This window comes from Rhea pennata, chromosome 2 (assembly GCF_028389875.1).
Source record: "Rhea pennata isolate bPtePen1 chromosome 2, bPtePen1.pri, whole genome shotgun sequence".
NCBI classification, from domain to species: domain Eukaryota; kingdom Metazoa; phylum Chordata; class Aves; order Rheiformes; family Rheidae; genus Rhea; species Rhea pennata.
This window is the reverse complement of record NC_084664.1, coordinates 163968650-163984104: the sequence shown is the minus strand read 5'-3', so window position 1 is coordinate 163984104 and position 15455 is coordinate 163968650. Positions and strand designations below refer to the sequence as shown.

At 40.9% G+C, this 15455-nt stretch overlaps 1 protein-coding gene across 4 annotated transcripts in view; it reads left to right on the top strand.

Annotated features, from left to right (window-relative positions):
• HSF1 (heat shock transcription factor 1) overlaps window positions 1-15455 on the top strand; it is a 75594-nt gene that overhangs the window by 21349 nt on the left and 38790 nt on the right. For all 4 annotated transcript variants that reach the window (XM_062570742.1, XM_062570740.1, XM_062570739.1 and 1 more), the window contains exons 2-4: window positions 1017-1125; window positions 7577-7713; window positions 9604-9728. In XM_062570742.1, the coding sequence (XP_062426726.1) occupies window positions 1017-1125; window positions 7577-7713; window positions 9604-9728 (371 nt within the window). The remainder of the gene's footprint in view (window positions 1-1016; window positions 1126-7576; window positions 7714-9603; window positions 9729-15455) is intronic.

Below are 15455 nucleotides of genomic sequence, written 5' to 3'. Positions count from 1 at the left end.
TTTATTGACACTGATTCCTGCTTAGAAAGGTAATGGAAATCATAGCTGGAAAAAATGGCACTACAGACATGAGGGCTAAATGTCTGAAATGTTATCTTAGTGGACTGCTAGTTATTTTTAGCAGTAAGATTCGTATTGGCGATAATTTGTTTTCTAAAATTTGATAACAGGGCTGCCTCCGGGTTTGGGAGGTGCAGGATACTTCCTGGTATCTCCTACCTATTCTTTTTAAATCAACATGAAGAAAAATCATATCAATGGCAGTGAGAAATAACAACTATAAAGGCATGCCAAACTTTCTGAGATTGGCAGGATACAGAATTGTTTCAATTTCTTTGCGCAGATGTTGAAGTTGAAAGTCAGACTAGCCTGGTTCTCTAAAACTCTTCTCAACTTGGAAGAGTTTTGGCTGTTGCTGTAGATATGAAAACAAGTTAATTGGGACAAGTTGTGGAATTAATACATTTGCAGTTGTGCAAATTGAGGCTTAAGCTTGGTATCCTGCTTAACTTCCTGAGTTTTTTTTTAGTCTCTGGGGAGTTGTGCCTTGCTGATTCTTCCAAATTAGCGGTAACTTAATTACAGCATATAGCATTATCAACTGACTGTCAGTTCTTGATAACTAACAGATGCATATTCTTCTTCTTAGCCTAAGCAAGGAAATGTAATTTAGCTGCCCTTCAGCTGGGTCACTAAGCTAAGGATTCCTGTATGGACACCAATCCTGGCTCAGCTGGTGCACAGCAGCATACTGAATTGTGATAACTTGATCAGGAACTGAACTGTGTAGTTTAGGCCACTCTGAACTGTATTCATGGGAGCTTGCATTGGTCAAATGATAACAGCTTCAAACAAAACTACTAAACTACACTTTTAGCTGTAGCTAAGGGACTCTGAGAGATCAGATCTTTACTGCTCTCACTCACGGTAATGTAGAATTTACATTGGTGAAATGAAAGGATGGATGAGCTTCCTTTCTGTTGTGTGATTTGTAATGTTTTGTTTTGTTTTGACAGAGTGGAAACAGCTTTCATGTGTTTGACCAAGGCCAATTTGCCAAGGAGGTGCTTCCAAAGTACTTCAAACATAACAACATGGCCAGCTTTGTACGGCAGCTCAATATGTGTAAGTATCTTTTGGGAAGCTCAAAGTGCAAATTAAAGTTTGTCCTGAAACACAACCGTGTATTATTCTTCGTTAAACTTGGGCAAGGGAAATTTCATTTGACTTGGGAGTATTTGCTAGCTTTGCAATCACTCAGATTTTGGTGACCAAGCAGTAGTTTTAAGGTTGGCCTCTACTGAAGGGAAGAACAACTTCTAACCAAGCGACTGCCTGCTTCAGAGTCATACAGACTTCTTTTATCTTGATAGTCCCTGATTATTAGAGCAAGGGTTCTGAATGCTTTCCTTGTGTTCACCTGTCATCGACATATGAGATGACACTCTTTGCTATGTGCACGCTGTGTAATGAAAGAGGAACTCATCTGGCACACTTCCAGTTAGACAGAATGCACCACATATGACAGCTTGTTAATTTTCTTATCACTTTCTTTAAAGGGTGTTGCTGCCAGGATCATTTAAGGCACTGACTGAACTTGTTCTTCTAAACTAGCGGTTATTTTAATTTTCTTTCCATAAAATCATAGTGGAATAGGGCTGGAGGAACATCATGATCATTTGGTCTAATCCTCTGCTTCGAGGCAGTATAAACTATATCTGTATGGTTTTTGATGGCTGTGCATCTAACCTATTTTTTCAAAGCCTCCAATTACAATGTTTCCATAAGTTCCCCAAGAAGTGTTTTAGTGGTAAGGGTAGTGATTCACAAGATTAGATTACTGATGTCTAACCCAAACCTCCCCTGCTACAGTTTCACCCCTTGGCTTCTTTCATGTCTGCTGCAGATGTAGGGAAGAGATTCATTCCTTATCCCTTTACATCAGTCTTTGTGTCTTTGAAGACTTAATACCTCTACTCAGTCTTTTCTTTTTATACTAAACAGCCTGTTCCCCTCCCGCCCAATCTTGTAGGTTGTCTACCAGCCTTTGATCATTTGCATTGCCTTCTGAACTGTCTTTTTCTTCCACTCCTTTGCTGGAGTGCAGTGCCCAACATTGGATATATTTCTGAACAGAATATCACCTTTGTCATGAAGGTGATACTGCTGTGTATACATCCTGTTGTGGCATTGGCCTTCTTCTCAATAGTATGACATTGGCTTGCCTGTTCAGTCCTCTACAGCCCTCAGTTCCTCTTGTGTTTAGCTACTGACTACTCAATAGTTTTCCCTCCCATATTTGTTCAGTTTTATCCCTGCCTCAGAATTGTATCTTTTATTTGTCAGCAGTGAATTTTGTTCCATTTGTCAGAATCATTATGAATTGCAGTCCTGTCCTTCAAGATATTTGCAGCTCTTACCAGCTGTGTTTCATCAGCCAGTTTAGTAAACATATACTATTCAATCCTTCATGCCATTAATGAAAATACTAAATAGTACTTGCCCACACTCTTATACTCTATAGTAACTTTTCATAACTGCTTCCTAAATAACATTTTTCTATTGGTTTTCCACATACCAGTTTCATCTCAATGATTTCCATGATTTGAGAATGTTAGGTTTTGAGAACCTTTTTTTGAGAACTTTTCTAGTGATAAAGCTTGCTAGCCTGTCATGGAAAAATATTAAATTGATTTAATGAGCTTACCTGACTTTTTTTTTCTTTTTTTTTTCCTTCTCTTTGTGCTTATGCACACATGTACATGTGGAACAAGGCACTTGCTTTTGTATCATTCTCTGAGAAGGATCAAAAGTTCCTGGAGAATTAGGGAATATTCCACTCCACATGACACTTCTGGAACGGGAGAGGTGTGCCTAAACCATCAAAACCTACCAGGGGAACAGGAATATCATAGGGCTAGTGGTATGTTATCGTTTGACATCCAAACACATACACAGTATAGATTATCTCTGATTTTTCACATTTCTTGCCTTCCCCCCCCACCATAGTACAGGAGAAAAAGCTTTTGTCTGGTAGGTAGCAGGGCTCAGCACCTGCCTGCTGCTGGCAGGACAGGCTCCTGCAGCGGCTTTCCTTCCCTGTTTAAGTCCAGTGACCTTTCCAGCTGCACTGCTCGTGTCTGTCCTGTCACCACATCTGACCTGGATTTGGAGGGGATGATATTTCTCTAAAGCACATGGTTACAGGTGTCTTCAGTGCTTCCATATCTTGGAACACTTTGGAGTAGGATCAATCTAAGCATTAGCTTGTAAAATAAGGCAAGGGCTGCCTCTCCAGCTTACACCGTTGTAACAAGGGAATAATAAGAAGAAAGTAAGCTGTCTGAGCTGTTCCATCTCACTGTGTACGTAATGTTAAAAGGTCGGGGAAGGGCAAGGGGAGTAACATTCATCTGGGTGTCAGCTCCTCCTTTCAATAGCAGGGGTAAAAGAACAGGAACAGAATTAGATGAGAACAGACAAAGGCACGTCTGAGTGATAAGGTTTTCCTCTGGGGGCAGTGGAGGGGAAGGCATGTAATAAATCTCCAAGATCAAGTTAAAAGACAGGAGTAAAACTTCTTTTAACAGCAGCTTTCCTGAGCAGTTCAGTATTTCTGGAGAAAACACATTATGATCAGAAGCTTGAACTGAGATCTTTTGGAAGACCTCAAATGTCTGGTTCATCCAAACAAAATTCCTGCTTTTATCCAAACTTTTGGATGTTTCTTGTATGTTCTCTTATACTATCATGGTTGCATGATGCAGTATTGTGATGATGCAAAGCTAGACTTTGTGTATGGCCAGCAGCAGAAAAGTTGCTTACTGGAGTTTCTTGCACTAGAAAATGAATAAATGTTAACTTCTGTTTTCAGATGTTAACTTTTTTCCTCTATGCTTAGGATTGATGTTAAAATACAGATTATTCTTTTCACTGTGTGTTACAGAGGCCTAAATTTACTTCAGTGATGTAAGGGACTTCTTAGCTCATAATTGGCAGTTTGAGGATTTCAATTTATTTTGTAGTTGAGTGATACTAAGGCATGTGTGTGTCCAATGTTAAAAGTAAATTCAGAATTTGTCCCCACACGGTTTGTCCTGTTTGCCTGAAGAACAGAGATTGCTAAAGGAAAAAGTACTGAAATGGAACCTGATTGATGAAACAAATGACGAAACATTTGGTTTATTGGGATTTCCTTCACTTCTGGTACAGCAGTGTACTTACTGCTGCAGTTTTCTTAAATAACTGTGTATTTAGTATAATTGTATATTTTTATGTTGTCTGTTCAGAATTAAATTTGAAGTTAATTATCCTGGTTGGATGACTAACCTAGTCAGATGTAGTTCACAATAATAACATGAGGAGTGCCTCTGAGCTAGCACTCAGCCTGTAAATCCAGTTACGCTATTCCTATACAACACTAGAGTAAGGGTTATGAAATTCTCCAGAACTAGTGTTTTATGGGATGTGCTGAGGCTTGGTGATCTTTCTTGATGCACTACAGGAAAAAATGCAATCTACTGTGACCCCAGTCACAGTACGTGACACTACTCTCTTCTGTTCTCGTTGCTGTACTAGCAAATTGAATCTGGTGTTGGTGTTACAGATGGGGTGCTTTCACTATAGGATTGAGGGACTGTTGGAAGTTTGAAAATTACTTTCTGCTGTTCTGACTGAATATTTTAGTGTTTCTGTGTTACTAATTCCATGTCCTCTACTGACCAAGCAATATTCTCTTTCTCTCCCACCTCTGATTTTCCAAACTTAAACTGCTTAATCTTCCTCTCGCTCTGAGACATGCAAGGAAATCGAGAAGTGACTGACTGTGTAAATGCTTCAAGATTGATCGATGTATTTGTAACTGCTCTTTCCTGCCAACGAGCAGGAATATGCTGGGATTATCTCAGAGACGTTGCTTCATGACAGTCTGCTCAGCTTCCTCTTGGTGCACACATATCCATATTTACATTTTGGCTGCAAGTTCTTGTGATAGGCAGCAACATAAAGGATGCCTTTCATACACCTCTCACGTGGAGGTTATATCAGGGATTAGCTTTAATGCTCCAGATGTGGGCTTGAGAGAGCATTCCAATGTTATTAGAAAGGATGACATTTTCATTACCTTTCAACACTGGTTCTTTGAATAGCTGTGGGGCACATTCTGTGGTTCATGACCAGGGCCTTTAGTTTTTAAGGATCACTTGAATAACTGAAAACTGGCTAATATCACTAAAATAATGTGAAATTTCTCTGAATCACTTACTTTCTGCAAGTGCAGGAAGACTTTTCTTTTTCTTTCTTTCTTTCTTTTTTCTTTTTTTTTCAACCACAGCTGTGGTCTGACAAACTTAAGTAACACTCCTGATTTATCATACTGGTTTACAGAATTGCTGAACCCCCAAAATTCTTTGATGCACTGCACACAGTTCTTGAGTGGCTTTTCGGTGTTTTAAGTACATTTGAAGATTTGGGTGCATAACTTCTGCCTGAATTGCTCAGAAAGCACTTCTCAGCGTGTCATTCCTCTCCCTTCCCTGCAGAGCAGAGCTACGCTGTCCCCGTCGCAGCAGAAGGCCGTGTTCCTACATGCAAAACAAAAGTGATGCTTGGCACGGTAGCTGTAAAGAGCCGTGTGGAGCCAGGATGTTCTTAATCATGGACTCCGTCCGTATTACACATAATAAAGGGAGAAAACTGATCTGGATTTATATTTCTTAAGAGGAATAGACAATCAAAAAACAGTTTTGGCTTTAGTGAGTAGGTTGTTAACTTGAACATCTGCTTCAAGACTACTAAGCCTCTTTGTAGAGAACTATGGGGAAAATCCGTTCTGCCGCAGTAGTGCTGTACAGCTGCCTTGGGAGGACATTTCTGGAGGGCAGCTTGCTGTCACTGTCCCAAGCCTCCAGCGCAGGTGGTGATTCTCTGCGGTGGTGCTGGGCCTGCTGCACAGAAACCGGGCGAGTTCTTTAGCCTTAGGCTGAAAGCGCGTGTCTGTTTAAACAGAATCTGGCAGTCAGGTCGGGCAGTTTGGGCTGTGGCAAGAAGCATATCAGTTGTCAGCACCCTTAAATTCTAATCCTACTACTACTGTCTTGCTCTGAGACTTTGGAAGTCACTTATGTTCTGTGTCTTGGTGTCCCCTTTAAGAAATTTTTAAAAAATTTGTCCTTATTTTCAAATTTAAGAATTAGGGTTCCTACAGTGCCTGGAGTGTGCAAAGCTACAGCAGTCTGCATGATGGACTTGCAGGGTCAGGCGGCCTGCGCTATTGCGAGAAGGAAGCACTGACGCACTGAAATGGAGAAGTCAGGGTCTGTGGAGGTGGAGTTCAGGTTCCAGTTCCATCACAGCCTCTCTGCTTGCCTTCCGGCTGCCCGGGTCCTCCAGCTGGGGAGCGGGAGTGTTTCCATGCCTCACAGTGAGCCCAAGAGGTGTTCGGAAGTTGAAACGAACACTAGGATAAACAAAATTGGAGGAAGGCTTATTTACTACTGTAGACAGTTATCACTATTGTGTTACAAAAACTGAGCTTTGGAAGTGCCATCTCTTTTCATAAAATATGAAGCAAATTTCTGACTGCTTATTTTGAATAGCACAATAGCAGACTGGATGAGTATTGGATGAATTGAAGTTCTGGTAGTTACTTTCTTACTTAAGTTCAATTAAGTGCAGTCATAGTCATCTGTTATGTGCTGATAAACACTTCTAGAGTTTTGTCTCAAAAGTACTCCTGTTTCTATTAGTATGTGAGATTATAGGCCGGTTCTTTATCTGCAGTTCTTTATCTACATCATGTATATTGCTGAGCACATTGCTCTTAGAAGCAATTTTATTCCCTGAATAAATAAAACAGCTTGTCTGGGATCATGTGAAGTGTTTGCTAAATGACTGAGTCTCTTTGGTGGCACTCTTGGAAAAAAAAAGTTTGTTGAAATAAATCTTTCCTTATCCTGTGTTGTACTGAAAAGGTACTGTTTACTCTCCAGACATCACATAACAGTAAAGTTTCTGATGAATGAGAGACTTCTACTGGAAAATAGCAAGGTTAGTTTGAGGCTTATGTGTTTGTTCCAGTAATTTCAGCCTTTCTTCTTGCTGACCTGTGCTATCAGCCAAATATACAAAAGTTAGTCTTGCAAGAGCTGCAAAAGTTGTTCTGCAAAGTGATTTGAGGATGCGGGAAAAACAGCTCTCACTCTTTTCAAATATCTTTTTTTCCCGGACTGTTGCTTAAGGCAGGTAGCTGAATGATCTCTGTCAGTTCTTCCAGAAAGAAACAGAGGAAAGGGAAGGATATGACGACTGGAGGACACGTACCACTTACTGTTCAAACCATATGAAGAGGAATAGCACAGGCCTGTGTTGGACTGTTTGTCAACTTAAAGAAGGGTTTTTCATTCCATATACCATTTTCAGGATGAGATTTGTTAAAAAGGTGGTATCACGCTGAGAGAGAACTGTGTCTTTAAGCAAAATTTAAGCAAACAAGAATAATTTGTGCTTGCTTTTACTTTCTCAAGTTCATGTTTAGCCTGCTAAATTCTTCTCCAATTATCTACCATTTGACTTTCAGATGGCTTTCGAAAGGTTGTCCACATTGAGCAGGGAGGATTGGTGAAGCCAGAGAAAGATGATACTGAATTCCAGCACCCATACTTCATCCGAGGCCAGGAACATCTCCTGGAGAATATCAAGAGGAAAGTAACCAGCGTAAGTTTATGCAACAGATATTTCAGGATGAACTCTAGGTAAACAGTTTAAAAACAGAGGATTCATCAGAAAAGCATCAGTGTGCTCTAAGGGTTGATGGTTGCTGGCATCACGGTTCTTGTTTTCTGCCAGTGGCTCTTCTTGCTGGCTCTACCTTCTCACCCAGGTACAAGCTGCAGTGGCATCCCACTAACCAGCTGGCTTCAGATTCTCACTGCCAGTCCTTTTTGTTAGTGTTTTTCTCTCAGTGTTTCCAACGTTAGATTCACTGTGGTACTGCTTGAGACTTCCATACTTTCGTACACCCACAAAGGAATAGAACTGGCATTCTGGCCTCTCAAACCAGATTGTCTGTGAAAGTCAGTAAACAAGAGCTACTTTCATCTTAAAGTTGTCCTTTTTTACTGGATCAGTAGCATCTGTCTGGGTTTGACTTGATAGAGGAGAGTGTGCTGTGTCTTCTGGAAGGACTGAAAAGTAATTGTATCTTTCAGTAAGAGGGGCACAGGGAGAGTGATCACTGGTTGTGCTGCAGTCTTTACTTAAATAATTAATGAAAAATATGTACATATCCAGAGATGTGAAGATATGTTAGCTGTGGCAGTGGGAGGCAGAAGAGAAAGGTTAATGTACTTGAAATGTTTTAAATGTGTTAGTCTCTTATGTATCCCAAATCTAAACTTAAGCTTTTTCCCTTTAAATTTATGGATATGCTTTACAACTGCCCTCATTTCTTGACGTACAGAATTGCAGTCCATATTCTGAAGAAAAGATACAGCAACAGTGATATCAGGAGTCCCAAAAATGATTATAAACTTTTAGGGCTAACTTATTAGTCCTGAAATGCAAGTTGGAGAAACATGTTTGTCAGTTATTTCAAAATATGAATCAAAGCGATGTGTAGAGAACAACTCACTTTTGTCTGTCCCAGGATGTTCTCAGATAACTGTAAGTGCCATTTGCACTGAGGCATTTAGTTCCACTAGGCATTTGCACAGTGGGCAAATGAATTAGAAGGATATAAAGTAGATATCTTAAAGATATATGACCTGCTGGCAAGTAAAGTGGAGTGAAGCTGCTATCAGATAGGTGAGATGTATTAACCCCTATAATAATTGGCAGATTCATAGAGCTCTCACATGGTATAGCTCTTGTGAAACATGCTTAGGTGTCATTTCTCATGAGTATTTTATCAGAAAAATAAAATCATCTGCTCAGAATCTTCTCCTCAGCTGCTTTAGCACTTGCAGTGGAAACGATGAGAATGTCTAACGTCTGGCTGCTGCTCAGGAATTTCTGGAAGAGGCTTACTGTTCTACCTGCCGGCCTCTGCCTGAGCAAGTCTTGTTTCTGTGCTGCAGTGAGCTCATCTACCCTTTTTCTCCTGTTTTCTTTCTCAGACCGGCTAATGTCTATTCTTAATTGCTGAGGCCAATATTCAGTTCACTGCATGCAGCAGAGACTTTTGAAAGTGTTTGAAAAGAACGTTTGTTCCCTGTCTGCAGCATAAATATGCTCTCAGGTCTTTGTGGATGCTGAGTTTTAGGTTTAGGTTTGTCATTCTTACACACAGGTAGGTCTTGGTCTGGTGCCTGTCTAAAGGTTAGTACTAGGCAAACAGCTCTTGGGCAGGTGTTCAGTTTTACTTGAACACTGTATTTCTGATCAAACAAAAATTAAGGGCTGCAGCAGAATTTAGAAATAGCAATATGCTCATGGAAAGCCTATATTATAGATGACTGGTTTTAGTTCCTTGATACTTGGAATCAGGTGTGAATGTGGCAGTTGATCCAGAGAAGATGGATGGATTATTTGTGATATCAACTTTGATACTTAAATAACCATTTTGTAGGAAGAAAACATCACTGACTTCTTCCTTTCTGTCTCCAGGTATCCAGTATAAAGAATGAGGATATAAAGGTTCGTCAAGACAATGTAACCAAGTTACTGACTGACATCCAGGTGATGAAAGGAAAGCAGGAGAGCATGGACTCCAAGCTGATAGCCATGAAGCAGTATGTATGTGGGGAGGGGATGGCAGAAAACGCAGGAGAGTGTGCTCAGTTTGATTTCTTTCTTGAACACTGTTTTTAGGACCTCATCTGAGAGAAGGCTAGCTGCTACTGCTTGCTCTCTGTTCCTAGCAGCCAGTTATCTCAGGAGTATAATCTGGCTTTTAAGAGGCTTTCTGCTCTAGGGAAAGAAGAGGGTGGTGGAGGGACCTTTGGAATGCCTTAAAACCTATTAAAGACCTGATGTCACGGTGGCTAGACTTGCAATCCCAAACACAGTGTAAAACTGTTTCTTTGGAATCCGGCTGTGCTTTGAGATAGCAGTTGGAATGGTTGTGAAGACTTCAGAAACCTGCTTCCCTGCTGTGGGGGTAATGATCTGAAATTTCAAACTATGGTGCTAAATTTTTTTCTTTATGATTTTTTTTTCTCCAACAGAACATATCTATTCTGTCCTTGTCTTATGCTAAACCAGGGTATTCAAGCCATTTTGGGTAATGTCTGCTATCCTTCTGTCCTAATATTTTCTTCCTCCAGACATTTGACTTCTTACCTGCACCCAATTAAATTCTCACTGGATACTGCTCACTCAGCATTTGCTGTTGGGTTGGGAGGCAGTACAGGTGGTCTTGAATCCCACTAATACTGCCTTACCTTTTGAGATGATCAGGGCACTGTTGCTGAACCTTCTTTGACTAAATCTGCCCTTTTTCCCATGCTGGTCATACAGAAGAGTTTAGTAACGTCACTTGTGCATGTCACCTAATCAGAATCCTTAAGCAGTGCTGCAGGAACTGGCTGCCCTCCCAGATGGTAGGATTTGCGTATAATCTGCCAGTTGTAAGACTTGCACTGAGACTCTTAAAGTGGCCTTTAAGTTCAGACAACTGTCAAAGCCAACAAACGTGGGGAAATTGGTATTTGATTCCCATAGGCTCTCCTGTAAATCATGCTTTAAAGCTTTTTTCCTGTTTACCTGTCCGCAAAATAGAGTGAGTGATACTTCAGTGAGTTTATTTTATGTCCAGCTTCTTCATCTCTGCCGTTATTTCTAAGGAATCTGGTTCTGGGTCTTACGGAAAACGGAGCAAGCAGCTCTAGCCCTCCATTCTTGCTGATTAAAACAGGAAGGCAGGGTGGGGGATCGGAAAGGGACAGTTGCACAGTGGGAAAATATTTCTTCCACGCTGTGTTCCAAAGTCTCCCTTGTCTTGGGTTTCATTACTATATCTTGTGCTTGCAGATCACTTCTCTAGCACCTCTGGTGTTCATGGGAGGGGAGAGAACCTGCTTCGTCTCCAAGGTCATTCTAGATGATTCTCTTCATCTTCTATTTGCCCCAGGTATGAGCACCCAGCCTTGTATCTAGGCTGTGCTTCTCTTCAGGCAAGGGGAGAAAGAAAAGTAGATTGTCCTCCTAACCTATTGGTAAATGGTGTCAGGTAAAAGATTTGTGCACCATTATCAATATTTCAGTTTCTTGTGTCTATAAACAGCAGAGATGACTGCTTTTTTCCCTTCAAGCAAGCAAAGTGACTTGCCTAGCATGGTTTTGAATGGAAACCCCATATGCAGTCAACCTTGAATTACCAAAAAACCTACCTTAATACAGAATATTCAACAAAGTTTGTAGCCAGCTGCATCTCTTTCCTAAAACAAACAAAAAGACCACTTCAGTTCTCGTCCAGAAATGCACAAGTTATTTCAGATGACTAGTCAGCAGTAGACCTACTGTTAAATCTACAGCAGGATAAATCTATGTGTCCCCAGATTGGAAGCTAATTTTTTTTTTAACTTTAGGGGAAAAGCAATCAGCTACCTAAAACAATTAGCAAATGCAATCAACTACCTAAAACCTAGAACAATTGCCTCTCACTGTGATACATCTTGTCTTTTGGCAGTTCTAGTCTCAGCCGTTATCACTCCAAGCAAGTGTGGGAGGCTTCTACTTTTGCATGTTTGCATTCTGGTCATTGCAGGAAGAATAAGCAACATCAAGAGCCATCTTCAAACCCAGCTGCTAGTCTTGCACTCCCAGCACATGATGTTCATCTAAATTTCAGTGACTGTGCAGTCCCATGGCATGTTTTGAGATGAGATGTCTGGGCTTGTACCCCTGTATTAAGGATGAGAGCATTCACAAATGTGTTACAGGTCTCTGTAGGCTGCATTCTGGCTGCTCCATTGGCTCTTGCTAAAGCAGATATTACCATTATTAAATATAAATGGTCAGTAAACCACTAGGTGGAGTGCGTACAGCAGTACTTTGAGCTCTGCTAATAACGAAGAACTGACATCTCTTGAAGCAGCAGAATTTCCCTTTCCCCGTACAGGATGATAATCATTGACCCGTACAGGATGATAATCATTGACCAATTAATAAAAAGTGTTTTGCACTTTTTTGAAAGCTTATAGGTAAATAGGCTTCTGTAAGATGATCAAAATAAAATACTTGCTGTGAACCGAGTGGATTGTGCAAATCTATTAGCAGCTCTTCATCTTTAGACTGATACCTGGAATAAATGCAGTACCAGTTGAGCCAGCCTCGCAGCCCTCTGCCCTGGAGAAGGGAGGTTGCTGTTAACTGAGCACATGCTCCTGCCCCTTAGCTCACCTTGCTTCTGGGGCTTTGCCCCCATAACTGTGTCGGTTACTAGCACAGCAGAAAACTAATACAGCAAACAACTTCCAGCCTGGCTGAATAGGTTCAGTAACAGGTCTGACAAGCAACACAGGAGAAGGGCAAACGGGACCACCAGTCTTTTGCAGTGGCAAGCTGTCGGGCTTAGCTGCGTTGTGTAACTTCCTCCGAGGCATGTGCTATGCAGACTCCGGGTTAGGACATCCAGCTGCAAGCTGTTTGTAGCTTGTAATAGCATAATAACCTTTTGTTGGTTTTAATATACTCCATTCTTCCTGGCTACTTCTCCATCCTTCATGGCCATTAGTAACTATTTTTTCCAGTCTTCTGCAGGTTCTCCATATCTCTCAATAAACATAGCTTTCGGGTCTGCATTTCATTATCATTAATTCTTCCCATCTCCATCATTAGTACCTGATCCCTCTACTTGGATTGTTGTTCCTTTTCTGGAAGGCAGAAAATGCAAGTCATGTTTCATCTCTTCCTTTTCTCAGTAACTTTAGGCTAAAAATTCCTTTCTTGCTTCTTGAACAATAACATATCCAATCCACTTAAGATTAAACTTTTTATTAATGGGCTGTAGCAAGTTTCAAAGCATCAACTGTTTCTTATCTTCAAATCATTGTCACTTATTTTCTTGATGAGTTTTTAACTGTTCTGCTTTACATCATGTTGCATTTCTGCAATAGGATTTTTGCAGGTTATTCTCTTTCCCCTTTACCACACCAATGTCAATGGTCAGCTTTCTCTGGCATCCATTTAGCTACCATCATTTCTTAGATGAAATGATGTACATTAAGGCCTTTCAGCTTGTTCCTCTTGTGCTCTTTCTCCTTGCTGAATTGCTACAGTCAGCAGCAGCCTGAGTCGTATTGGAATCGTGCCTTAACTGTACCACGAAGTGAGCAGAGCGCTTTCTTGCAAATTGTGTGTGAACAGTGACTTTTAATCCTCTATGACGGAGGTTTGAAATAGGCTAATGGCTCATACAGAAGCTGTTTGTATCCATGTAAGATGGAAGAGACTTTGCTCATGATGCAGAACGTTCAGACAGGCCTGTTGCCTCCTTAGCCATTAATGCAGACTGCTTTCTGACTGCCTCCGCAGTGACACTGCTATGTGCAGGAATTGGAAACAGCCTGGCTACAGGCTTGTTCATTCTTGGTAAGGTTCAGGCTCCTCTGGAGGACTGTTGGGACTGTCTACTTCAGAAAATAAAACAACAAAGATGACTTTTGTGCTGTTTTGCTGTGTTCTGAGATGTATAAGGAAGCCATGAATTAGTAAGGAGGAGACCAGTTGTCAAGAAAGACTGCTGCATGGTTGATCTTTGAAGGAGTTTAATAAAGGCAACCTCCTAAAGTTTCCTTATAGAAATACATGGCACTTCAGATTTCCTCGCACTGTTCTTAAAGGTCCTAACTTCCAGAAATGTTTACCAGAAGTTCAAGCACTAGAGTGGGTTAACTAAAGTTCTTTGTGTGGAATGAACTTCAGTTAAATACCTGAATTTCTTCATTTATGAGTTTGAAGCAGGTTAGTTTTGCTGCAGAAATAGCTTTTGGGGGGGGGGGCACATGTAAAAATACTAAGAATGAAGAATTTCTGAAAATGAGCTTGCAGTGAGACCAAAAGATCCTACATTCATTCACATTTGATAGTAATGATTATGCTTACAGGACCTCAGTTAACTCAGCTTTGTGAGAGGTATGGGTCTGACCACAACCAGATGAATTTGTCTAGTTCTTGTGTCAGTAGCATGAGAACTGAAATACTGAGCAAACTTCAGAGACAGGAATGATTAGTGTTAAAAAATATGCTGAGGGGCTAAAGGAGCTCATCTGTCTTTACTGAAAGGGGTTGCAGAATGTTGGTGTGCCACCTCTGGATGCAAGTCCAGGCTGAGGAACTTTAGTTTTGAGTATTTTTCATGCAGCAACAAAGGTGAAGCTCAGTAAAAATAGCCCTGAAATAAGGTCTGTTCTCTTAAGTGAAAAAAAGTATTTGAATAATACATGGAGTATTGTGGTTGATTTCTTCACCACTGAAAATGTGAATTTAAGATTCTCTATTTCAGCCACAGCTATTGGACTTGAAGCAGAAATGAACTTTCGTAAGTCCTATGATCTGTGCTTTACAGACCAGATGATCATAGTGGTTTGATGGGGTTTTTTTTGGTTTTTTTTCCTTCCTCTTGGCTTGAAGGTCTGATGCTATAAGGTATGCTCTGGAATGATTTAAGTGTCTGCTGCCTTGCTAGCATTCCTCTTCTCCTTCCCCATCGCAGATAGGCCTGTTCCCTATTTTACAGATTTTGAACAATCCAACTCCAAGATTTTTCTCCCTTGAATGGACTATTAGTGTGTTGGTAGGCCCTGCATGAGATGACTGTAGACATGACTTTCTGTTCTTCATGTTGAATTCTGACCTGACTAGACTTGCTGCTTAATGTTGCAGGAGACTTGTCCTTTAGCAGTAGCCTAAGAGTCACTTTGGTCAAAGTCTGATGGCTTCAGAGCTGAGACACCAGGGGAACCAGAGTGTTGTTCCCGTTAAACAGGTGGACAGGTAGTAGCTGAATGAGGACCAGAGCTGGGTCTAAAGTCAAGCTTTTTTCTTCATCAGCTCATGCTGCTCAATTGTATTCCTGTAACCAAGAGCTCTGATGTCTGATCGAGGCTGAAGGCAGGAGTATTCAGTTTGCCCCATGCATCCAGTGAGGTGTTTCTGTGTGACTATTCCAGGAAATTACAGCTGTTTCCTATTACTCATAACAGTGCCAGTGGCCTGCAAAGGGATATGGGTGCCAGAAGCATAAAGCTATTTCTTAATGCCTGAAATGCTCTTCCTATTTTTTTTCTGTCTAAAGGTGTGTTTTGAGTTTTGGAGGGGCGGGGGTTTCCCCCTTAGCTAAATACCCCAGGTGTCATTTTTATTAAGCTGCTTTGTTGTCATAAAAGAGTTTATGGTCACAACTTGTATTCTGTTGAAGATTTTTGTAGCGTATTGAAAGCGCACATGGGCTGAAGCCAGTAGAGGGAAAACTGGGGGTTTTGAGTTGGATATCATCCTTGGTAAAATCCAATATA